General features: G+C 45.6%; 1 protein-coding gene and 1 long non-coding RNA gene across 3 annotated transcripts in view; both read left to right on the forward strand.

Annotated features, from left to right (window-relative positions):
* Positions 1 to 2,440: 2,440 nt before the first annotated feature.
* The window catches only part of KCNK10 (potassium two pore domain channel subfamily K member 10), an 84,629-nt gene continuing 60,159 nt past the window's right edge, over positions 2,441 to 26,910 (forward strand). Inside the window, exons 1-2 of one of the 2 annotated variants that reach the window (XM_081862178.1) lie at positions 2,441 to 2,532; positions 3,525 to 3,640. In XM_081862178.1, the coding sequence (XP_081718304.1) occupies positions 3,589 to 3,640 (52 nt within the window). In that variant the 5' untranslated portion in view covers positions 2,441 to 2,532; positions 3,525 to 3,588. Of the gene's footprint in view, positions 2,533 to 2,911; positions 3,641 to 26,910 lie in introns of those variants that run through there. The other variant, XM_081862177.1, reaches the window with a different exon arrangement.
* LOC309345029 lies at positions 5,310 to 6,213 on the forward strand. The gene is made up of 2 exons (XR_014157975.1): positions 5,310 to 5,674; positions 6,055 to 6,213. It is a non-coding gene; the product is annotated as an uncharacterized lncRNA (long non-coding RNA).

Raw genomic sequence — 26,910 nt, forward strand, 5'->3', positions numbered from 1 at the left:
GCCACAGGCGGCGGCTGCTTCTGCCGACTGGGAGGGAGGAGAGCTCCGAGGGGCCTCGCCGCGCCCTGCGCTCCCCAAAACCCTCCGAGAGGAAGCCGGTGGGCGGGCGAGGGTCTCCCGGCGGAAGGGGGCGCCGCTGGCTCCGGCTCTCAGCGCAAGTCTCAACCGCGGGGGGGGGGGGGGTCGGGCGAGGACGGAGCGCGGCTGGAAGCCCCCGGACCAGGCCGGGGGGGGGGGGGGAGAGGCGCTCGCCAGGCCCGGATCTGGAGCGCCTCGGAGCGCGGGCTCCACCTACAGCCCAAGGAGAGGAGGGGGCGGGGAGACGCCCGAGGGGAGGGGGCTTCGGCTGCCTCGGCCCGCGGGGGCTCCGCAAATAATAAATTTAATAAATTCCTGCTGAGCCTTAAGGGGGGGGGGTCCTTGGCTCCTTCGCTCGCCCCCAGCCCCAGTGGCGTAGCGTGGGGGTGCAGGGGGGCCGGCCGCAACATCTGGGGGGGCGCACTCACACTCGAGTGCTAAAATCCAGGGGTTAGGGGGCGCAAATTACTTGCCCTGCCCCGGGTGCTGACAACCCACGCTACGCCACTGCAATGACAGACAGAGCCACCACTGACTTATTGTAAGAAAGAAGGCAGGTGAGCAGGGGCTGGTTGAGGGGCAGTGCTCCTCCTCAGTGGCGGAACTAGCCGCTCAGGCACCTGGAAAGGCCACATGCATTGCACCCAGGGTGTTTGAGATCGGCGTAGCTTCGATCCGCCCGCGGTGCGCGCGATCGGTGCAGCCTCGATCCACCCAGGGGGTGCGCGATTGGCGCAGTGTCAATCTGCCCGGGAGGTGCGCAATTGGCACGGCCTCAATCCACCCAGGGGGTGCTTGATCGGTGCAGTGTAGATCCACCCAGGGTGTGTGCAACATCAATCTGCTCGGGGGGGGGTGCATGGCCCACAGCGTCGATCTGCCCGGGGGGGGGGGATTTTGTCACCCCTCCCTCAGGGATGACACCCGGGTCGGGCCGCACCCACCACGCTCCACCTCTGCTCTTCCTTTCACCCTAATTGACCCTAATGCACCCCCTGTCAGTGACAAACTCTGAAGTTGCACCTCCTAAGAAGGAAGCTGCCTGATTGTCGGGAGCCAGAGTCAGGGACAGGTCAGAAATAAAACACCCGGGGTCAGTGCAGTTAACTCTTTATTAAAAGGAACCAAACAGCACAGGCTTAGTGATCACAGCAACTCTTCCCAGTAGGTCTTACCCCAATGCAGCAGTGGCAAGGACTAAAGGTCCTCAACCTCCCACCTGCAGCAGCCTAAAGCTTCATCCTCTTGTCTCTGTTGCTCCATTCTCTTCATTTCTCTGTGTGTCTGGGACACCAGGAAAAAGGGTAGTTGGTCGCAGCAGCAGGTGGACTCTGTCTCCTGGCCCTCCTCCTCTCCTGCCTCCCAGTCTGGACTGCCCTCTGCCACAGCCTCTTCCCGCTCACTAAACCCTGTTGCCTCTTCAGCTTCCCACACTTCCTCCCCCAACTTTGCTTCTTCTGAACTCTCACTGTAGCCCCACCACCAACCCCCTAGCTCTGAGCCTTCTTCCCCTGGGGGGGTTCCCCAATTGGCGCCTCCCACCACTCCTCTGCACCCAGCCAGACCATGACATTGATGATGCTCAAACTGCTCCATCTAACTCAGTATTGTCTCCACCCCAACGTTTCCCTCCACGGACCACTAGAAAATTGCTGTGGGCCTTGGCTGACCGCTTAATGATATTTCTGCTTGCCGTAGCAATGGTAATGCACTGTGCTAGATGTTGTAGGCTTTTAATGGGACTCTATGGGATTCAAGTCGTAACGCGATAAAATGCCATCAGAGATATAAAAAAAGCAATAAAAAGACAATTAAAAACAAAATGAATATTTATAACGTGGGCACCCACGGAGCTGAAACTCCTGGGTCCCTCGACTGCAATCCAGGAACCTAAGCTTCACAGACCCTCCAAGTTTCCTTATTTTCCAGGGACAACCCGGGATTTACAGAAGCCGTCCTGGTTTCTGATTTGATCCTGAAATCTCCCGCTTTCTCTTAGGACGTCTCTATTTTCATCAGAGAATTGTTGGAGGGTATGTGACCACGGCTCTACAGAGTTTCAGGGTGGGAGTCCTTCCAAGGCCTGCTTGGAGACTGAACCCGGCGACGTTTCCCACGCACAGCTGCTTCGCCAGCGCTCAGCGTTGGACTCGCCTTTTTGCGCCAACGGGGGAAGTCCTTGGCGCGATCCAAAAGCACCCGCCTCGCTGGCTCCCTCGTGGTGCCTGGCAAAACTTCTCCCGCCAGTTCGCTCTCCCTCCCCCGCCCCAATGTTGCCTCTTTTCCTTTTGCAGGGGCTCCCTCTGCAGCTCTTGTTGGCTCGCCCCCCCCCCCCAGCCATGTGCTCCTGCCGCCTCCGCCGCTCCTACTACCCAGCCAAGCGCGCATCCGCTGCAAAACTCCACCTAACAACACTGCATTGCAATCTCCTCCTCCAGGCGAGGAAGGGAGCCAGTAAGTAGCCAGCCCCCACCCGCGCCCCCACCCCACCCGGAGCCCAACCCCCGCCCCCTTTCCCTACCACGTATAGCCGATCCCCCCTCTCTTCCCCACCCCTCCCTCGGAGCACACACACCCCTCTTCCAAGGCAAGGTGCCCCCACTGAAGTTTGAGATCAGCTGTTCGAGGAGAGTCTGCGCTTCCTTCTCCGTCTAGCTTGCGCCTCCTGCCGCCGCCGCCGCCGCCGCCGCTTGCTGTTGCTGCATTCAGATGGGATGATCTCCCCCACCCTCCCACCAGCCATGCGGCTGCAGCTCCCACCAGCCAGCAGTGGGTGACTTTTTCCCCCTCCTCTCTTCATCGTCTGCTTTCTCCTGGTGTCTTTTCTTCCCCCCCCCCCTCCCGCTGCCACGCGCACATCTCGAGCTGGGCTCGCCCCTCGGTGGCTGCTGAGTTTGGTGGCGGTGCAGGAACGGTGATGGGTTGCTTGAACGCCTTCTCCAAATGCATTCGCAAGGCGGAAGCAGCGGCAGTGGCTGTCTGGCTCTCAGGCGAGGCTTGACTGAGTGACTGGCTGGCGAGATTCCCTGGCAGCCTGAGATCTGCATCTGGCTGGACGATGCATTCACGTGTGCGCCAGCCCAGCGTGTAATGCTGCAGTGGGCAAGCTCAGCAGCGCCCAAAGGAGCATCTGCAAAAAAAAAAAGGGACGGGTGAGAAGACCAGCCAACTGCTGCTGGAGCGCGTATAAAACCAGGCAGCGCCTTGGATCTGACTTCCTCCTTTCTCCAGCAGGCGATTTCGACTCCCTCTCAAATTGTACCAAAGCTCATTCCACGGCTGCTTCCTTTGCCACTTGCTCTCCAGTGCAAAGCCCACTCTGCCTTGTTTTCACGTGTAGCTTATCTTTGCCTGGCAACCACTAGTTCTCTCTCCCTCCTTACACACACACTCCCAACGGCGCAGACTCCCCCTGATCTGAAATTAATTTGTTTGTTTGGTTGCAGCACCGAGCCAGCTAAAGGTTAGGATTTCATTTAGCCTTTTCCCCATCCTGGTGCAAAGGAAGCGATGAAATTTCCAATTGAGACTCCAAGGAAACAGGTGAACTGGGATCCTCAAGGTTGGTGTTGCTTTCTCACTTGTTTTTTTGTTTGTGTTTTAAATTATCTTTGTTGCCCATCTTCCTAACTGGGATTGTTATTCCTCCTACCTAATGAATGGGAGAAAGGAGGCGGCTTTGGCTGTGATTTAGACCGGAGGCTTTGTTATTGACCCTCCTCTCCCTGCTGACTCCCGTCTTGGAAGATGGTCAACATTGCTATGATCTTTCTGGAGTGCAGAGTGGGAGGGAGAGAAACTTGTCCAACTGAAAAACAAAACAAAACCCAAGAGCCAGAAAAGCAAACGTGATGTTGCTTCTCGCTCCCCCACTCTCCAATTATCACCCTCCCCCCTGTACACTATTTTAGTCTTCTGGATGAAAACTTGTCTTGGTTGGATAAGGTCCTGGAGATCCTTATATTTTGTTTGCGAGATTCCTTTGTTGCTTCTGGGGATCATTGTCTCCCGTAAAAGGGGCGGTGGAGGCTGAGAGTGAGCATCCGCCGTCCACTTTGGTGCCCTCAATGTCAAATGTCTCTTAGCAGCTTGGTGGGTGGGATAAAAAGTGAATGCGGTAAGACTCCTATTGGGATTGCAGTCATAAAGGCATGGTAAATAACAAAGCTTGACAAGACCTTCAGCTGTTGGGTCGTCACCCTGTTAACAACTGAGTTAGCACTCCTGCCTTGGTGGGTGGGTGGATTAACTCTGTGTTTAAGCGGAGGCTGTGTTGTGAGAAGACTGTTTGGGTGGGTGATGGTATAGCACACAAGGCTCGCGTACGTGTCACTGCTGTGGCTTTCTGTACAACAGTCGGAGTTGTTTAGAGACGGGGTACACACAAATGCTTGTTTCCAGCAATCTGTAGCATGTATTGATTGTGAAATAAATGCCCAGTAGCATCCTTTTGGTTTATTCTTCTTCTCGGGAGTGTGGTACATATTTATCTGGGTGTAAGGATCCGTTTAGGTTTTGGAACCAGTTGAAAATGCATGTCCATAAACTTGAATAGAAATATTCTAATAGTTCAGTGTTGGTGATGCATGTTTTCCAAAGGACTTGGTTCAGCTCCTTCCTTTCCCTGCTCACCTCATTCTTTGTGCTCTAAAATGTGCATGTACTGGGGAGAAATATCCAATTCAGTGCTGACTTCATGCATGGCTATGTCTTTAATAGCATGACAACTGGATTATGGAAATATCCCAGACACTTGGATTTCACCAAGGATACGTGCAGAAGAAGTGTGCTTGCCTCTACCTTTCAGAGAATGATTTATTGCCATCATGAAAATGATGACGATTCTGAAATCTTTATTGTGTGACAGCTGGGAGAATGGCTGTCATGCGATTCATTTTTTTATTATTAAAAAGTTTGATGTTTCTCCAGTCTAAAAATAAATAAATTGGGCATTGCATGATTACTGTGGTGAGAATGGGCAGTGGTGCTTATGCATGTGGCCAGAGCCAGATATTTAATCAGCTGTGAAGGACGTGATTCTTCGTTCCCAACAGGTGGCTGGCTCCAGTTCACCAATTGGCCTGAGATGTTCAAATCTTCAAGTGACAGCCAGCCAGTTAGTTCAAATGCTGGGATTTGTTTCTCCTGGGTGATGTGCTACTGTGCTGACATCACATATTAGTCATAAAGTAACGCCAAGTAGAAGGATAGATTAAACTTCAGCTATGTTGCAGACACTAGGGCTAGAACAACTTTGGCTGTACTTTTAATATCATGGGACCCACTTTTCTATATGTTTGCCCAAGAGTGCTGTTGTGAGATTGAAAGGTCTGCTGCCACCTCAGCCAGTTCAGTGCCTTGGGTCCTTACCACCTGTTTGTCACCCTCAGTCTCACCCATGATGACCACAATGCGCCTGAAGTGAATTTGTAGGGCATTAGAGCAGTGGTTCTGTGACCTGGAACTGTGCATGGTGTGAAAGGAGATGATGGCGCCATTTTGCTGATGCTAAGCAGGTCTGAGTATGGTCAGTAGCTGGATGGGAGACTGCCTGGGAGACATGTTTGCCACCTCAGATTCCACAATGGGAGAAAAGGTGGGCTATAAATATTAAGGTTGTTATTTTCATTATTAGCAAATGAATAATAATAGTAACAACAACAACAACAACAACAACTTATGTTCATATAGTAATAGTATGGTATTGTATTCATATATCTCAGTACTCTTGAGAGTCAGCATGGTATAGAGCTTAGATTGCTGAATTAAGTCTGGGGAGACACAGATTCAAATTTCCACTTGAATATGAATGGGTGATTGGGGGCCAGACACCTACCTCACAGTGTTGTTGTGAGGATAAAATTAGAAATTAGATTTCTTTAAGCTCAATGAAGGAAAGGCAGAATATAATTGTAATTAGTAAATAAAAATAATAACTACATTATCTTGAATTATACCCTCTGTTTTCTCCACTAGGGATCCCTCTAGTTGAAAACATGGGCCAATTCAGACTGAAAGTTCCAAGCTGCCACTGGTAACCTATCCTTCTTTTCTGACAAATCAGCAGGGGGCACCCCTTCTCCCCAGATTGTGAGCATAGCAGGATCTGGGAATATGAGATCTCTTGAGCACATGGTCCTGTCTAGATGTCATTATTGGACGATTTGCTGTCAGAAGGTTCTGGTGGCTTGATTTCAATGTGCAGTTTCCTTCTCATAGCAAACACATTCTTTGCAAATGCTCCTAGCTTGCATTAAAACAATGCAGTTGACCTATCTCTCCATTACACATTTGCCTTGAGAGCATCAAAGATAATTCAATGTACAAAGGGTTGGATCCAGAGTTCCCATGAGAAGAACTCTGCTCATGAGATGCTCCCAAAGGAGGAAGGGTGTGGGTGAGGAGGCAGTTTTTGGCAGTTCCTTCTTCAATTTGTAGCCATCTCTGCCCACTAAAAAAACTGCTGGAGTGAGGCAGTGAGTGACCCTCTGGAATAGAGTGTGACAGGCAAAGGTGAATTGGAGAAAATTGCTGCTGTCTACTTCAGGGTCAGCCTCTCTTGAGGCAAGGTGAGGCGATCTCAGGCGGCAGATTCCACTGGGGCAGCAGATCTCAATGTTGATCTCTCCTTGTTTCTGATGAAGAGCTTCCCTGATACCTTCTTTGGTGCAGACAGGAGCACCATTTTGGGGTCAGCCTCAGGTGCCAAAATGTCTTGAGCCAGCCCTGCTGTCCTTCCTCCAGAAGTGGAAGGCTGCTAGATATCAGTCCCTTCTGTGAACAGAAGGAAAATCCTGGATTTCACTCAAAGAATTAATAAAATAAACAAATGAAACCAATAGGAAACTTTCAACACACAACTCCATTGGTTTATCCTTTTTTTTAAGGTGGGGGGAATGCCTGAATTACTGAATGACTTATTCACAATGTATTTTAATGCCTTATATTGAGGTAGGGGTCATATAATATAGTTTCCTTAATACCATTGAAAGGAACTGGTATTCTGGACCTGTGATGGGCAGTATCATCCACCTATCAGTCTGTTGTTTTTTAAAAATGTGAATTGCTTTGAGAACCATTATTATTATTATTATTTATTAATTTATATACTGCCCGATACCCGGAAATCTCAGGACTGTTCACAGAACATTATGGCTGAAAAGCGGTATAGAAATATGGTAAATAAGTACATTATATGACAAAATGTGGGGGATGGTATCACTTGGTACCGTAACCTTGCACAATTACTAAGATAGATACTTAGAATTTCAAACTTCATGATCACTTATATGTGAGAGATTGGATGAGTATTTGGAAGAATACTCTGACCCTGACCCTGAATCCAATCTAAGAGGTCTGGCAGATTGCTTATTTGTTTGTTTATGTGCATTTTAGTGTTCATGGCTATAAACTGTGGGGTAATAATCATTATCTGAAGAATGGGGGGTGGGCAATGATAAACATAATAGCCAACTGTTAAGTGATTTCATGTCTGACATGGATTGCATGCATTGCAAGGTAACTACAGTGCTAAAAACAACTTCAAAAGTCTGCCAGTTCTCTGGATTTCTACCTACATTACTTTTCTGAGTGTATGTGTTGTGAAATGTCTCTTAAGATGTGTGCCTTGTGATTGGCAAGTGACTAAATGTGTGCCTGACTCCTGGGGTGAGTTCCGATCACCCTAGCTTTTAATGTGATGAATGATGTTTGCTTGAAGTTTTTAATCCACAAATATATCCAATATTTCAAACTCTTACACTCGGTAGCTGTCATTGAGACAATAACTCCCATTTGTTCGAATTATCACTCTGCAAAGTAGTTGTTGACAGATTGAATCTATACCCAGGGGGGAACTCAACCATTCTCATGGAAGGACCTAGGACTGTTCCAAACACAGCTTTGTTTCCTGCTTTCTTCGCACAAGTGTGAACAATGTACAGTGGTACCTCGGGTTACATATGCTTCAGGTTACATACACTTCAAGTTACACACTCCACTAAGCCAGAAATAATGCTTCAGGTTAAGAACTTTGCTTTAGGATAAGAACAGAATTCGTGCTCTGGCTGTGCGGCGGCAGCAGGAGGCCCCATTAGCTAAAGTGGTGCTTCAGGTTAAGAACAGTTTCAGGTTAAGTACGGGCCTCCGGAACGAATTAAGTACTTAACCCGAGGTACCACTGTACTATGTAGGTTTGGAACTTGTGAAACTTAGAAATGGCAAGTTCTGTTGTGCTCCCTGTTGAACACACAAGCTCTGAGTGATAAGTGAAATGGCCCCGAGAGCACCATGTATAAGACAAGCGTTGATAGTAATTGCAGAGCTGCTCAATTCACTTGAATGGAATCAGTAGGAGCGTAAGATGATGAAGTAATGAGGAAAAACTAGATAGATTGGCAGAGATGCTGGAGAATCATTAGCAAACTTTGCGGGACTAATTTTACGGTGCTTATCCGCGGCTCAGTGTTTTGAACTTCTGTAGTGTTATAGTTGTGTAGCCTGAGAGAGAGCGCAAGCTCTCCACAGTTGCCACGGTAACACTAGTCATTTGGGCCTGTCTTTGTTGGGGAGAATGTGCGCAAGCTCTTCAGCCTTAAAAGAGAACTTTGTGAGATCTGAACACCTCTAGAGCTTCTCACCAACTGAGCTTGGATCTTTATGATGTATTGCCTTTTGCTTTTGACAGGCTTTTTGAGATACAAGATATAGACAGCCTTAAATGGAACCTGACACATCTCCACAGAGGACTATAGCTTATGAGAAACTACACACCCACCCACCGACCCTTAAATTTCTTTAGCTGGGGCAGAAATTCTCAGATTCTCAAAAAAAACCCCAACCCCCTCCAAAACACAAAACCACCCAGTGAAACTACTGTGTGAAGAATTTGAGGAGAATGTGTGGCCTAAGAAAGAAGAGAGGGCAGTGAGGCAGCAGAGATACTGTACCATAAATGACCAAGCATACAAAACCAAAACAGGATTCCAATGAATTGTGGAGACCTGCCATATTCACCCAAAACACTTTCCCCATTATGTGTAATTGTGTGTAGGAAATCTGACCTTGCCTGCCACCAGCATGTGGCCCCTGGAAAGTTGCCCAGAAGGAAATGTGGCCCTTAGCCTGGACAAGATTTATCACTTCTGAACAACATCAGTGCCAAGTGCTGTATGTAGAAGATGGAACAACTCCCGGCCCCCCCAGCTTGCCTACCTAGGTTTGTAATTTTAGGAGGCATGTAATTTTAGCATACAATTTTAACGTGATTTCAGTAAGTATAATAACTTTTAAATGACTGGTTTTGTTCTATATTTTAACTATTTTAATGTAATTTGTTTTTAATATTCGCTTTTATTGGTGCTTTGGTGCTTTTAAGGAAAATCTTAGATTGTCTTTTGTAAACTGTTTAGAGGTCTTTCATTTGAGAAAGCAGTATATTCTGGCAGGTGTTAAAAACTGATTTTATAGTTATAACTCTTTTTCTGTCTTATCGTATTAATTCTCCTGTACACTGCTTAGAGCTGACTGTGATTAAGTGGAATGCAAATTGTTGACCTAAGATAAATAAATAATATGTACATTTTGTTAAATAAAAGAATACCTAAATAAATAAGCCTTGGCGAGGGTTTACAATCAAGCATAGTTTGGTTTTTTTATTAAAAAAAAATGTAAATGTCAGTTAAAACAAAGAAAAAATAGCCAGAGCTTGATTATAAGAAGTGTGGGTGAGAGAGGGAGAGAGAGAGAGAGAGAGAGAGAGAGACTCACGGGTGATATTGAGGCTAGTTGACAGGGAAGGACTCTTGGGAACTGTTGGTGGTTAAACTGTGTTAATCCTGGGCTGCAGTTTAAATGATAAATATCACACTTTATACTGTTGCCACATATGGATGAGAGAGGTCCACTCATTGATTTATGGATAGTCCCTGAATAGTCTCTCATTTCCATGCATTGCCACCAATAAGCACTTTTGTGTCTCTTCTACAGAAGGAGGGAGAGTGAGAAATCACATGCCATTGGACACGCCTTGATTTACTGTGAATTAGAAGATACTCTCATATATACTTATTTCCCTGTAGAGATGTACAAGATGTGCTAAGGCAACACTGCTTCATGATGCTAGCAGTCATAATTTAGCCTAATATTGTTGTTGATTTATTTTTCCAGCAGCTACATATAACTAAGCCTTGTCCAAGCCTTTATTCAAACCACATTGGTCTCATTGCGATCAATAGCCAGTCAGCCGGTAGTTCCTCAGTATTGCAACCACCAATTCAGGTTGTCACAATTGAGCCAACTAAATTGACAGTTTGTTACAGGCAATGTTGGGGTCCACACATTCACCTGGAAGCCCAAAAAGATGCTCAGGTCACTGGCATATCAGAGGGACTAATGAAAAAATCATGGTTAGCTGCTTCCACTTTAACTTCCTCCAAGATTCATGGTGACTACTCTATAGTTTGGGGAGCTCATAATACAACGACACCTTCCTTGCCATGAGATGTCCTTTCTTGTCAGAGATATCTACCATTCAGCAAATCAGTCCTTGAGAAATAGTGTCATCTACAAATTGGATGAGCACCCCCCTTAATCCCTTCATCCAAGTCTTTTATGAAGACATTGAGCAATAATGGGCCCAGGACAGAACCCTGTGGCACCCCACATACTACTTTTTCCCAGGATAATACTTCACAGGAAGTCATTCATTAATGAAATAAATAATAAAAGAGTAATGATAGTAGCAGAAAGCTGGGACTTTGGTGGAGCCCTTTGACAAAGTCCATGTATTGCTCACTGTCCTTTAGTAGAGCAGCAACAGAGTGATTGAAATCTATATTAGTGGAAAAGGATCGGGAACTGATTCCATGATTTTCCATACTTCACAGTCATGGGGCTAGACGTGACCCCTCACCTTCTTTTTCTACATTTCCTGCTGAAAGCATGGAGCTGTCCCTCAAAAATGGGTTGGGTGAATCTTATAAAGATGCTTTGTTGTGGTGAAGCAACAATTAGCACTACTATAGCAACACAACCCCACAGGACCTGCTTGCTGTTTCACGCAACAGGTATAAAACAATGAGATTTGCTGCAGCCGCAGAGTTCATATCCCCGAAGAACTGACTCAGCCCTTCTCTTTCCTAGGAAGATAAATAGGAAGCTATGCAGTTTGCTATAAGGAGATCTCTGGAACAAGACCTTAAAAAAAGTGGGTATGCTTTATTTTCCTGTGTGCTCCTTGAAGAGTAATGTGAGGAAGGAAATTTAATTATATTCCCCATTGGGAGGGGATTTAAATCTGTGCCTTAAAGAGAGCATACAAGACGGATTCAGTTGCACCATAAATGCGCGGAACATGAAAACGTGTTTTTTTAAAGAAAGCTTTAGAGGTCATGTAATTGATGTTTGGTTCAGCAGGAAGCTGCAGGTGTTACACTTTGGAGTTATTTGGACAAGCTTTTGCCATCCTTTTCACGGTGGATGTAAGAATGGCTGCCATCAATTGTCTTTATATCGAAGGCACCTTCTGAAATGCCCTTGGGGTGAAAAAACAAATTAACCTTGTGAATGATTTTATTCTGATTGCAGTGACTGGAACCCCCACCCCCCAAAAAAATAATAATATGGGGAGTGGGGAGCAGCATAAACAAGAAGCTGCTCAAAGGGCACTGCCCATGAAATCCAAGCCACATATAAACTGCTCTGTGTGGGTTGATGTGTACTCATGATATGGCAGATTCATTGTGTTGCTGCAAAACATGTTCTCTGTAGGTGTGATCAGTATGTGCCTCCTTTGCTTAGAAGTCAAGATGCTGTGCCTTGTTGTGTCTGATGGGGTTCTGAATGGGCAAAAACCAAGAGGGCAGGACTGAGATTGGGGGGGGGGAGTGGCGGGGGAGGGCAGGGTGTGGTGATAGGTTTGCACAAAAAGGTAGAATGAAAAATCTTAACCATTACTCCACTGTATCCAGTTTATGATAAATAAAATTGGCATTAGGTTAGTTTTATGGATCCAATATGTTTGAAGGGAGAACCACTTGCCTAAGTGGAAAGGCACAAAAGAGGAGTCTTGAGAAATGCTGGACTCTACTTGTTTGTAACTCAATAACTTCCTTGACCATTGGGCTATCGCAATGAAATGTGGTGCTTAAGTTCAGGATTCAATCCTTCGTTTCAAGCTAGAACACCTGCTGGAACACCTGTTTTCAGAGGGTTGGAAATATGCAACACAACATAATGTACTATGTCTCTTGAGCGCTGAGATATTTTAGTATGTTTATGACATGATTCTCAGTTTTAAAGTTCAAATTTACAGGAAGCACTAGCTGCTTCAAGTGATTTGTAAATAGGTCTTTTTTGCCCAGACTTTCCCTGGCCCATAAAATTGAACCCTGTTATTACTTAATTTCAGCTATTGTCTGTTTTTATAATTCTTAACTGTGTTTCATAATGTATCTCGGTTTTTATGATACAGCTTTAATGATTTTAGGCTGTCTTTTGTATATAGCGCTTGGTGATTTTTAAAAAATATTAAGCTGTTTAGAAATACTTTTAAACAAACATACATCTCGGGATGCAAAGTACATTGAAGCGTGTTATTTAAACAAAGCTGCTTGAATATTGTGCTTACCTAAAACAGTAGAGGAACACATGGAATTGGACTCAAGAAATGTGTTTTGATTATTCCCTGTAATGGATGTGCAGAAGTCCTGGTAAGACATTCATTCTGTATGTTTCTGCACCTATTGCTAAAGCCTCTTCATTTTTTGCTGATCCTTTTTATTTTGGTCACTTATCTATGACCAAACATTTCAATATATGGTTCCTATGTAGAGTATGATGTGTGGAGCACTTGCATGAGGAAGAAACGAAGGAGAATTCTAAGCCCACAATTCACTAAGTTTCATCAAGTTTCAGAAGGCTTGAAGCATTCATAAGGCAATGTGTGTAATCATGGTTTAGAGGACAGGAATGTGACCTTTTTGTGACAAATGGGGACCCTGAGACCCCCATTATTGATTTAAGATAGCGGAGTCTGATATCTGAATGATTTCAAAGTTATTACTATTCATAGCTGCTGGCAGAAACAGGGAAGGGAAACTTTCACAGGTGGCAAACATTACTGACTGTACTTGACTAAATTGGAAAAAGGCACATCAGGGTTGCAGGGTCTTGTGGAAATGTACTGATACACTGGTGTATTAGGCTGGAGCAAGAAAGTGGGGAAAGGAACTAGTGGACAGTGAAACTAGCAGAGCAAGTGTTAGAGGCATTCTGCGCATGCTTGCGATCTAAATACACCTTGAAGGTCCCAAGCCACAGAGAGGTTAGGCTGGCCTCAACTAGAGCCAGGGCTTTTTCAGCTGCGGCTCCAACCTGGTGGAACGCTCTGTCACAAACGACAAGGGCACTACAGGACTTGACATCTTTCCGCAGGGCCTGCAAGACAGAGCTGTTCCACCTGGCCTTTGGTCAGGGCGCAGCCTGACTCCCTCCTTTGGCAATCTTTACAAAACTTTAGTTTATGGTTGCCATCAATTTTGATTTTAATTCATTTTTATAATGTTTTATAATGTTGTACTGTTTTAGTGTTGTTAGCCGCCCTGAGCCCGGCTTCGGCTGGGGAGGGCGGGATATAAATAAAATTTATTATTATTATTAGTATTATTATTATTATTAAATAGACACTGGACACAGGCAGAAAGGTAAGGTAAATGTCATGGGTTTTGGATGGAACATCTGGTGACTATTTCAACAATCAGAAAAGGGAAATGTCATCATTTTGAAGCTCTTCATGAACATGTAACCAGGGTGAGCTCATGGCGGTAAGGACTCTGGGGTGTTTCTTCTAAACTAGAGTGGCGCTAGGGAAGGAGTTGTCGTTGCGGCACTCCTTGGTGTGTGGAGTGCCGCAGGGCACAGTCCTTTCCCCGATGCTTTTCAATATCTTTATGTGCCTCCTTGCCCAGATTGTCCGGAGTTTGGGGCTGGGTTGTCATCAATATGCTGATGACACCCAGCTTTATCTGTTGGTGGATGGCCGGCCTGACTCGGCCCTGAACACACTGACCAGATGCTTGGAAGCTGTGGCTGGATGGCTGTGTGGGAGCCGGTTGAAGTTAAAATCTTCGAACACAGAGGTCCTCTGGCTGGGTCGGGACGACATGGGGTTGGGGGGGCAACTCCCATCTCTTGCGGGGGCTCAATTAGTGCCAGCGCCTTCTGTCAAGAGTTTGGATATAACCTTTGATGCCTCCCTTTCTATGGAGGTGCAGGTTGCAGCCACAGCAAAGGTGCCATTTTTCCATCTCCGCTGTATTAAGCAGTTGGTCCCTTACCTTTCTCGCCCTGATCTGGCCACAGTGATCCATGTGACGGTCACTTCCAGGCTTGATTATTGTAACTCGCTCTACGTGGGACTGCCCTTGAAGCTGACCCAGAAACTCCAGCGGGTGCAGAATGCCACGGCAAGGCTTCTTACAGGGCCCTTGCTGCGGGATCACATTCATTCAGTGCTTTACCAGCTGCACTTGCTCCCAGTGGAGTACAGGGTTAGGCTTAAGGTGCTGGTTTTGACCTTTAAAGCCCTATGCCGCCTGGGACCCTCATACCTATGGGACCGCCTCTCCTGGTATGCCCCGTGGAGGACCTTAAGGTCCATAAATAACAACACTTTGGAGGTCCCAAGCCTCAAAGAGGTTAGATTGGTTTCAACTAGGACCAGGGCCTTTTCAGCACTGGCCCCGATGTGATGGAACACTCTGTCACAAGATACCAGGGCCCTGTGGGATTTGACATCTTTCCACAGGGCCTGCAAGATGAAGCTGTTCTGCCTGGCCTTTGGATTAGACTCACTGTGACCCCTTATATGGGATTTGGTATATAAATTTTCCCTTGGCTTTTTTGCTGGCCCAGCAATGTAGGACCAGCATGGATAGCTGACTCAGGTGAATATCTGATATTTCCTCCCGTTATGGTCTTGATTTATGGGCTACTACTAAAATGAGGCTGCATTTTAAGCTGCATTTTAAGCTGTATTTTGAGCCATATTTTAATTAACTGTTGTTTTTTTTCTATTACATTTTATTGTAATTTATATTTTGTGTTAGCCGCCCTGAGCTGGGGAGGGCGGGATATATATTATTATTATTATTATTATTATTATTATTATTATTATTATTAAGTAGTTGCGTGACTTTATCCTGTTAAGTGCACATAAATATGCTTGAATAATATAACTTTTTTTTATAAAAAAACCCCCATAGCCTCATTTGCTGTGTTTGTACTATAAGTTCAGTCATATGAACTGGCATTACTTCATTCAGACAGTCATGGACCAGTTGGTGTTTTCACTTATTTCCAACCAGTGTCAGATGTTGCCAAAGCTAGTTCATTGCCTGTTGCCTTAGATGGCTCACATGACGATTATTCACACTGAACGTGAATCTGCAAATAGTAGAGGCTGTTTGAACTGCATAGTCTCCAAATATTCATCCAGAGGCTTTAAAACTTTAGATGGTGTAATATATATATATATATGGGTAAAGAGACCCCTGACCATTAGGTCCAGTCGTGACCAACTCTGGGGTTGCGGTGCTCATCTCGCTTTATTGGCCGAGGGAGCCGGCATACAGCTGGTCATGTGGCCAGCATGAAGAAGCCGCTTCTGGCGAACCAGAGCAGCGCACGGAAACGCCGTTTACCTTCCCGCCAGAGAAGTACCTATTTATCTACTTGCACTTTGACGTGCTTTCGAACTCCTAGGTTGGCAGGAGCAGGGACTGAGCAATGGGAGCTCACCCTGTCGCGGGGATTCGAACCGCCAACCTTCTGATTGGCAAGTCCTAGGCTCTGTGGTTTAACCCACAGCGCCACCCACGTCCCATATAGAGCTCTTCAAGGCAGTTAGACAAATTCACAGAGGATAAGACATGATGGCAACATGACAGTGAAGGCCAGTTGCCTGAGACCAACAATAGGAGAGGGCAACTGTATTCGTGTCCTATACTTGGGTTTCTCATACTAGGCATGTGATTGGCTTGAAACTGGTTGCTGGGTTTGATAGACTGTTGATTTGATCCAGCGAGGCTGCCCTCATGGTCTTAAGAAAGTTATAATGAAGGAAGGCAACAAATGAGAAGATTTGGAAGGAGCTAAGTATAAAGACAAGCAGACAGAAATCTATATTGCTCATCAGCCTTGTCTAAACACTGTTTGGCAGCTTGCAGGTGCTGATTGGACCATATACAGGATTAGGTTCCAAACTACAGGTTGAGTTAAAGGAACTGATTGTAGACATTTAATGTGTGTGTGATTTTTCTTGGAATCAGGGCAGAGTTGGGAGTCTTGATCAGGATCCAGAGTCCTGATTCATGATCAGCCTCCATCCCAACCAGGCAGCAATTGCTATTTATTTATTTATTTAATTTATTTTCCATCCCTTTCTCTCAAGGTGGTTCTCCCGTCACTCCTCATTTAATCCCTACAACAAACCTGTTGTTAGGTTAGGCTGGGAGCTGCTGGCCCACTGAGCTTCATCCAACACCCTTTTAAATGTGTTTGTGGGAGCAGGTGGAGGAGAGTGGGGTTATTGGGTTTTTTTGTTATTGTTTTTATTATGTATTTTGTGTTCTTTGTCTTGTTTTTTTATGTTGTAAATTGCCCTGAGATCAATGGATACAAATTAATTAATTAAATATGATGATGAAGATGGTGATGATGATGATGATGATGGCCTCCCAGGTCCTAGTCTAAAACTCTAATCACTACTGCACACAGGCTCTAACTTAAAACTATAGTTAAATGCGACAGTGCATTTAACATGATGTGCCATTTGGCCCTTAGCTATGCATGGAATGAGGTGTGGTGCAAGAGAAATCAGAGGCACAATAACTTCATGTAATGACAGCAGATATCATTTCCTGAAGGTTAAAAGGAAATCTCCCCCAATTCCCTCTAAAATGTTTTAGGTCTTCACAGAGCGCTCTCCAGGGTGTCGTGGTTCTTTTCAAGACTTGCAGAACTTGTCCAATCAGGAAAGAGGTGCAGTGTAAGGGAAGGGAGAAAGGACAGCTGCTCATGCCTGTGATGTTTATCTCAGCCCTGAGATTTTGTGTGGGAATTTGTTCAGTGCTGAAAAGCTAGCCTTGGGACTCCTTCCTGTAGTTTCAGTGCTCTCATTAGTGCAGAGCACTTGTGAAACTCCCACCCCTGAGCAATCTGACCTTGGTTGCAGTAGGGGCAAGTGAAAGTTCGTACTGTCTTTCATAGCTCAGTGTTGCATTTTTGCCTGTGTCGGATTCATGGAAGATGCTTGATGTGACAGGTAGGCTGCTGTAGCATCCAAACTGGTCCTTATCAACTGGGTCAGCCTTCCCTAAACTGATGCCCTTCAGATTTTGTTGGACTGCAACTCTATTCAGCACCAGCCAGACTAGCCTGTATTAATGATAATCAAATGAAAGGACTATCAACAAATTGATGGCATTTAAACATACAATTGGCTCTTACCCCATCGTATCAAACATGCTTTTTAATGCTCAATTTCGCACTTGTGAACCAGCCATACAATTGGCTGTGAAGAGTGGTTTCCCTGCTTTATTTCATTGTCTGGACGACTGTTTCCTACAAAAGCAGCAAACACAACATCTACAAAATTAGAGGCTTTTAAAATTTACTCTTTATACTAAATTCCAAACTGATTAGGAGTTGCTTCGGCCTAAGAGCTATTAATTACTTGGATTCCAATTATAGGTTGATGGAATAGAACAATGTTGATTTTTCAAAGACTATCAGGAATGATGTTATTAGACTCTAGCTGGTAATATCTGACAATTGCCACTTCAGAATTGCTTTAATGTGACAGTTTCAGGGTTGTTGGGGTTTTGGGTTTTTTTTTATTGGAAAAAGATCTTCTAGGATGACAACCAAGCTTCATTCCTCATGGTATGTGGCATCATAAGATCTCCTGAGCACCATATATAACAAGAATGAAGCATCAAGGTTATAATAAAAGCTCTGTGGGAGCCCAGCATCCAGGCTACACCTCTCCCTAGGCCACAGCTCTGTCCCCAAGCCTCACCCCTCACTGGTCCTTCTCTGTATCCTCCTCAAGTGCTTTTGCATGACTGGAATGTATCCCCATATTCTGATAATGCTTCCTTGCATGCTTGGACAGAGGTTAGAGAGAGTCGGGTGGCTGGGAGCTGTGTAGAAACCCTGGACTTCCTGTGGCTCAGATGTATCCTACTGGCCAAATGCAGTGTGTTAGCCCCGTCCAAGAGCTGTTGCAGAGCAAGCAGGAGTCTCCAAGGAAGTCTTGCCTGAGAGCAGAACTCGCATACAAAGTCAGACAGTCCAGAGGCCAGGGAATCCAGTTGATCACAGAGCCAATGGTCTGGATGGAGAGCAGGAAGCAGCAAGGTTGGGCCAGGGACCACAGGCATTGTTTCCAGCATCTGACTGCTGCTGAGAGCTCTGTTGAAGAAGGCCAGAGCCAGCTGGTTCTCACCAGTGCCTTCTCCTCTGCGCAGGCTGATCAGTTGCAGGTGGAGTCAACCCTTCAGGCTGCTGTTAAGCAGGTGAAGCTTGGCCCATGGCATGCAGTACAGTGGTACCTCGGGTTACATACGCTTCAGGTTACATACGCTTCAGGTTACAAACTCCGCTAACCCAGAAATTGTGCTTCAGGTTAAGAACTTTGCTTCAGGTTGAGAACAGAAATCATGCTCCGGCGGCGCAGCAGCAGCGGGAGGCCCTATTAGCTAAAGTGGTGCTTCAGGTTAAGAACAGTTTCAGGTTAAGTACGGACCTCCAGTACGAATTAAGTACTTAACCTGAGGTACCACTGTACTCCATCTACTTTTGCCTTGGACTCCACGCGCCACTGGGACGCAGCCTTAGGAAGGCTGCTTACAAAGGAACATGACCTTTGGGCTGAAAAAGGTTTCCCAGACTTAAAGGTCAACACCTGGAGTACTGTGTCCAGTTCTGGGCACCACAGTTCAAGAAGGACACTGACAAACTGGAACGTGTCCAGAGGAGGGCAACCAAAATGGTCAAAGGCCTGGAAACGATGCCTTATGAGGAACGGCTAAGGGAGCTGGGCATGTTTAGCCTGGAGAAGAGGAGGTTAAGGGGTGATATGATAGCCATGGTCAAATATATAAAAGGATGTCACATAGAGGAGGGAGAAAGGTTGTTTTCTGCTGCTCCAGAGAAGCGGACACGGAGCAATGGTTCCAAACTACAAGAAAAAAGATTCCACCTAAACATTAGGACAGTAAGAGCTGTTCGACAGTGGAATTTGCTGCCAAGGAGTGTGGTGGAGTCTCCTTCTTTGGAGGTCTTTAAGCAGAGGCTTGACAACCATATGTCAGGAGTGCTCTGATGGTGTTTCCTGCTTGGCAGGGGGTTGGACTCGATGGCCCTTGTGGTCTCTTCCAACTCTCTGATTCTATGATTCTATGATTCTATGATTCTATGAGTTGTGGTGCTCTGAGCAGAGTAGGCACTCACCAAGCGGAAGGCAGGGGCTGCTTTTGAAGTTGCATCAAAGTGAAAAGCAATTCCAGTGTCGCCTCAAAGAAGCAAAATGTCTCCCTGTTGCTGGTCAACAACATTTGATGTCAACCATAGTTTATGCCTTTATTCTGGCCTGCTTGCCTCTGCTTCCGCTCCACCCCCCCTCCCCAAATTCATCGACACCACCAGCAGCGTTTGCTGCAGCTTGCTGAAATGTTGCTGAAGTCAGCAACTCTGTGCACTGCATTAGAGAATCCACTTTAGGGAAACGGATGCAGCTGTTCCCTTAGCAGTTTCTCTTACAACCTCTCTTCAGTGTTCTGCAACTGCTATAATGGCAATTCTGCCATGGTGGAAGATAAAGGCCCCCCTCCCCACCCCATAGCTCAGTCTGCAATGCAGTTACACCAAAGGCAGGAAATTGTTCCGGGGATTTTTTCTGTCATCAGCTGTCAAGGTTCAGTCTGATAAGTATGAAATAATGATTAAAAAAGAGGAAAGCGCACCTTTGATTCTGTATCAAGCACCTTTATCTCACCGATAAATAACCACAAGGAGCTTCCAGAAATCTGGAACGTGGGGGAATGGCTTCTAGGTAAGAGAGCATGACTAGAACATTAGCATCTGTCTTGTAAAGTGCTGGCTGTTAAGCCCTTGACAAAACACTTAAGGGTTGTGTTGATTTAGTGATGAAGACTGCAATCCTAACCCCACTTACCTTGGGTAAGCCTGATGGAAATCAGTAGCACTTCTAAGTAGCCATGGTCAGTAAGAAACAGTAAGAGCTGTTCAACAGTGGAACGATCTCCCTTGGAAGGTTGTGGATTCTCCTTCCTAGGATGTTTTGAAGCAGAGGTTGGCTGGATGGCCATCTGTCATGGATGCTTTAGTTTAGATTCCTGCATTGCAGGGTGTTGGGCTAGAGGATCCTTGGGCTCAATATGGATCAGGGTTGTGCAGTAAGGCGATATGGAAGCAGTCTTTTTGTTTTCTGTTGGAGTGTGCCATTGCTCACTTTCTTAATCTCTACAGTTCATTTGAATAAATTTCTATTCCTGGACCTTTGGCGGACGCCTCTTCTGGATTGGCAAGCCATTCTTTCTTTTCTTCTTAGAACAGCAAGGTCTTGTTCAGATGCTCTAAAATACTCTACTTGCTTCTTGGGTTCGCCATGCTAGCAGGCACTGTTGCCCCAGTGTCAATTTACAGGAAAACAGTGAGCAATAAATATGCCACCGGGCTCATATGAATTTCCCCTGGGAGGTAGCATCTGTTGGCATGGATGGGCATTACTGTTCTGGCATTGGCTTCCTCTTTATACTGGGTCTATCAGGGAGGCCCTGCATAGAATAGCCTCCACCAACCTGGTGCTCTCCAGGTATTTTGGACTACAACTCCCATCAGCCCCAGTTTTTGTGGTCCAAAAACAACTGGAGGGCACCAGGTTAGCAAAGGCTGGCACAGAGCACAACTTGGGCCAGAAGACAGCAAACCATAGGCTATGGTCAAGCCTGTAGTTTCCTTCAATGGGTTGACTTCAGTGGGTATTCACAAAAGTCATACTGGTTTGTTCCAGTGTGCATAAGATATATCAGGCATCCCCCAACTTGGCCCTCCAGATGTTTTGGGACCATAACTCCCACCATCCCTAGCTATCAGGACCAGTGGTCAGGGATGATTGGAACTGTAGTCCCAAAACATGTGGAGGGCTGAGCTTGGAGATGCCTGAAATACATTGATCACAACCCCTAAATTAGGCTCCTTGTGAGAAATTCTTGACTCTGGAGAAGTCAACAGAAGGAGCGTCTCCACCCCCATCATTCTGCCCTGACACTGAGGTCCAGTGCCAAGGGCCTTCTGATGGTTCCCTCCCTGCAAGAAGGGAACCAGGCAGAGGGCCTTCTCAGTAGTGGCACCCACTCTTTGGAACGCCCTCCCACCAGATGTCAAAGAGAAAAACAACTATCAGACTTTTAGAAGACATCTGAAGGGAGCCCTGTTTAGTTAAGCTTTTAATGCTTAATAGACTATTGTATTTTAATATTCTGTTGGAAGCCGCCTAGAGTGGCTGGAGAAACACAGCCAGATGGGTGGGGTATAAATATATTATTGTTGTTGTTGTTGTTGTTGTTGTTGTTGTTGTTGTTGTTGAAAGGGTGTGTGTGTGTGTGTGTTGTGGGGATGGGGGAAAACAGAGAGGAACCCACTCCTTTGAGCAATTAATTGCCTTTTTTTAAACTGTCAGATCTGAGCCATAGGCAGCTGTGAGGTTAGAGTCAGGAGCTGAGAGCAAGGAGTTTAGTGGGGCAGAGCCTGAAAACAAGCTAAGAGCTACCCCTCATCAACAATGATGCTCCAACTTGATCCCCTTATATTCACCACACATGGCAGCTATGCACAGAGCCAGGAGCTCCTGTTTTTTTTACCCTGGCAGTCCCAGCTGTTGACTAAGGGCAAGGGTAGCCAACTCCCATCTGCCCTGACCACTGACCATGGTGGCCAGGACTCCTGGCACTTGTGGTCCTACAATATCTGGAAAGCATTGTGTTGGCTACTGCTGACTAAGCAGGGGAGCAATTCACATGGCTATTCTGCTCCTATTCTTTCTCCCCCCCGGAGAGATTATGCTAGGTTAATGAGGAACAATTCTGCTGAATCCTGTTTCACAACTGCAGATCACGCCTATGGAAGCCGCTGCTGAAGTGGCGTACGGCAGGTTCAATTTGTCAACATAGAGCAAATTGAGCAAGAAAAGAAAAGAAATGTGCATTGCCCTGCATGTTGTCATTCTATGCCCTGTGAATTTAAGAGCAAGTAGCTAGCCCTAACTGACTGACAGTAAAGATTTCAATAGATTAGTACCTGAGCATTTCAAAGAAAAGAATTCCTGGATATATTTTGCATGCCTCATCTGGTGAGTAGGATGAAAGCAGCAGGCAGACTGTGGGTTACCACAGCTCTGCACTGATGCATAATTGGAGACTCATAACAAAGGAAATTTAGAAGAGGTTAGGTCTTGTTAGGAGCTGCTCCTATGGAAGGTTAAAACTGGAGTTCGCGTCACCTTCAGATTAAATTAGGTACCTAAAAGGATGGCAGAAATTGAATTAGAGCTGGACTGACATTTAGACCATCTGGTCCTCTTCCAATTGTATGACACCTCTCACCCGTTCCCCTCAGACAATATGTAACGGATACATTTTTAGTGCCCAATTTTCATAATATAGCTGTTAACTTGTCAGAGGTATATCATCTTTATATGTAAACATTTATATTCCTATGAAATCACCACAGCCCACAGATAATGGAAAGATAGCTTGCAAGGTTGCTGATGTCTGCTGCTCAGAAGTAAGTCCCACTGTATTTAGTGGGGCATACTACAAGTGTGCAAAGCCTTCCAACGCTATAATTCTATTATTGTATGACTATCTTTGAACTTATTTTGCTGCTGAAAATATTAAATGCAGCTTTTATTATTCAACGTTACAGTAAATGATCTCCCCCTTCCTTGGGATGAAGTAGTAAGGTGTTGTTCAGCTTACATGCACCCCCTACTTATTTGAATGATAGAATGAAGTGAAGACTTATTCTTTTGGTACAGCCCTAGAGCCCTTTTCTACAAATGTTGCTGCTCGTAACTCTTGAAGAGGACTGTGGTGTAAAGCAGGGATGGGGAACCTTTGACTCTCCAGATGTTGATGGAATACAGCTCTCCTCTTTCAGGGCCATTGGCCAAGCTGCCTGGGGCTGATGGGAGCTGGAGTCCAGCAATGTCTAGAGGATGACAAGTTCTCGATCCCTGGTGTAAAGTGATTTCTGCATGTGGGCATGGAAGCTGCAGTTGTGCCACTAGCTTATACTACTAGAATTCGGGATTTTGAAGTAATATTTATTACGTAAGTATCCAGCCAACACATACCACCAGTGAAAGGAATTATGCTAGCACAACTTAACTTTCCTTCACTCTCCTCCCCCTGCGCCTTCCCCAAATCTGCTCTGGCATGTTGGGAGAACCTCTTGTACAGATTTAGGGGGCATGTGCAGGGAGGAGAGGAGGAGAAACTTCCATTGCAAATGTTTAAATGCGTGTGCTGACAGGACACATTAGTTGGTCACTACCCAACATAAGGACACGGGTGGCGCTGTGGGTTAAACCACAGAGCCTAGGACTTGCCGATTGGAAGGTCGGTGGTTCGAATCCCCGCAACGGGGTGAGCTCCCTTTGCTTGGTCCCTGCTCCTGCCAACCTAGCAGTTTGAAAGCACGTCAAAGTGCAAGCAGATAAATAGGTGCCGCTCCGACGGGAAGGTAAATGGCATTTCCATGTGCTGCTCTGGTTCTCCAGAAGTGGCTTAGTCAGCATGGCCACATGATCCAGAAGCTGTACACCAACTCCCCTGGCCAATAAAGAGAGATGAGCGCCGCAACCCCAGTCGGCCACGACTGGACCTAATGGTCAGGGGTCCCTTTACCTTTACCTTTACCCAACATCTTATCCTTATATGAAGTTTCCAGATGTTGCTAATCCACAGATCCAGAACTGCTTATCTTCCATAATGGTATAGCTTTCAGATGCTCTCTGACCATTCACTGACTCCAGCATTTAGTGGTCTTTAATTGATGTAGACATTGCAGTTTCTGTGGTAGTGTCTTTAGTACCATCTTGTATGCGTGTGTGAAGTACATTTTTAAATGTGATTGCTTTTATGACTGCATTATTTTACCTTCTTTATTATTCATCGCCTTGGGTGATTTTGTGCTGAGAATCCATTCGTAAATATTAAAACTAGAATGAGCTAGATGTATAAAGAAGCAAATGCTGACATTTAAGGCAGCTTGTTAATGGTTCCTTAATGTTTCTATACTGCGCCCTCTCCAAACAAACAGGAACATACCTTTCCCAAATGGCACCATCTCGCGGGGGAAAGGGCTGTGTCACAACACTGGCAAGTCCCCTATGAGGCACAAGGATCTGCCAATTTAATGTGCATGTTGCATAAACTGAGATTTGTCATTGCTTTTAATGAGAGAGATTAAAACCTCTTTCGTGACAAGTTAACAAACAGGCACAAGAAAACGTGTCATGCTAGGGAAAGCAGACTCTGAAGATGCCTCTTGAAGAAGTCAGGCTCTAGACAGATACTTATTTCAGAGTTTGAATGTAAGGTTGGAAGCAGGCATACTATTTGTGGTAGCCCTTTTCAGATGTTTTGATGCAGGGATGAGGAATTGGCTTCGGCTGGTGGATGTAGGAAGGGCCATTGTAGCACATCCGCTTGGCATGCATGCAGGTTCAATCTCTAGTATCTCTAGCAGTGTTTGAAATTAGCCAGGCGCCAGGTGCATTTTGCACCTGGCTTTCAACCACTTGCGACCAGGTGAAGATGCCTGGGTGCCAGGCTGGCATGTGACATCTCCACCATCCAGAGGTGCGTGCCTGGGGATCATTGGATCTGGACTGGTTTCACACACTGATACTCCATTCTGTAGAATTCTATTAGTTATATTTTATCTGTACAATCAGAATGCCGCCACCATTAAGAAAAAGAGGTCAGAATAGGCCAATATATATATGTGGACTGTCCCTGGATCAAGTGACTTTTCTTCTTTAAGTTCTCAAAGCTCTTAACCTAGCTCAGGGTTGTCATCTGAACTAGCCAGATGTTTAACTAAGAATCAATCACAGTCAGTCCATCGTTTGAAAAATAAGGCATTAGAGCCGTCTTGCCCCAAATTGACAACTAGACATTCCATTTTGGCGACTGTAACCTTCGTTTAAGGAGCCAGTTGGCACCTAGCTTATATAACTGAGTTTCTGACACTGATCTAGTTGGGGCTCAGTGTAGACCAGGCATAGCCAAACTTGGCGCTCTAGATGCTTTGGGACTACAATTCCCATCATCCCTGACCACTGGTCCTGTTAGCTAGGGATGATGGCAGTTGTAGTCCCAAAACAGCTGGAGGGCCAAGTTTGGCCATGCCTGGTGTAGACAGTTCTGTGCTAGAGAGTCCAACTTGGTCAGCTTCCTAACTTTCCTGGTGGCAGCCATGTTTTTTTCTGTTCAGTTCCTCCCCAAAGCTATGGAATGTCATCATCACTCCTGGGTCCAAGTTGCTGTATGTGCAGCCAAAGCAAAGCACGGCAGCCAGTAGCCCCATGCAGTTGAGGCTCTAGGGTAAGGATTCAAAAGAAAGTTCAAAAGAAAGAATTATATTTTAAGGGAAAAGAGGCGTTGCTGCAGCCTCACAAGCCCCAGGACAATCCCCCTCCTCCAATTTGTTCAGCTATTCTATTTACCATTTAGGCCCACACTTTGACTAGAGCCGACTAAAAATGGTGTGTGCATATTTAAAACTCTCGCTAGCGTCAGTGTAGGTGTAGTGCTCAAAATGTCAATTTTTGCTGATGCTGGTAGCTAGATTGTACCCAAAATTATTAAATGCCAGTGAAGTAGATTGCTATTAGGATCAGGATATGGGAATAGCTTAGTAAATTTATTTATGCTTTTAATCATTTTTCAGAGTTTAACAGCCTTTGTGAATGGATTGCATTTTGCATTATTTATTGAAAAGTTTTCGGGATCTTTCCACCTTGCTTCCTATAAACTTGGTGATTGATATCTTTAAGTACTGCATTTATACCCCACTTTTTCTTGTAGGAGCATGAAGTGTTGCACACAGTCCTCCCCCCCTTCATTTTACCCTCAAAACAACCTTGTGAGGTAGGTTGAGCTGTGAGACTGTGACTGGCTCAAGGTCACCCTGTGAGCTTCATGGCTAAGTGAGGATTTGAACTCTGGTCTCCTGGATTTTCTACAGCACTCTAACCACTACACCCACCCCACACATCCTAGAGTTTTGACAATAAAATGTGCTTGGTTAGAAGGCGCAAAGGGCAATGGGGAGCTGACATGATGATGTCCTCCAAAAGTTTTAGACTATAACCCCTATAATCTCTGACCAATCTGGCTGGGGCTGATGAAACGTGTAGTCCAAAAACACTACCCTGGGTACTGTTGGGCTAGGGCACATAACATACAATATTTGTTGGGATAGTTCACCCAAACTTGAGGTGAATGGGAATTTATTTTTAAAGGAGACAGAACTGTATAAATAGAATACCTGACCACACTGCTTCTTTTATAAGATGCAGAGGAAAAAGGCAAAAATAACCCCTTTGCTTTCCTGGGAGGCATTAAGGCAGGTTCTCTGAAAGATGATGTCATACTTCAGGGAATTCTAATACACCATTTATCAGAAACATTGTCTAACATGTGCAGATTAACCTTTGACTTCGGACAGCATTTCTCT

Source organism: Podarcis erhardii, assembly GCF_964252035.2.
Source record: "Podarcis erhardii genome assembly, chromosome: 1".
Lineage (NCBI taxonomy): Eukaryota > Metazoa > Chordata > Lepidosauria > Squamata > Lacertidae > Podarcis > Podarcis erhardii.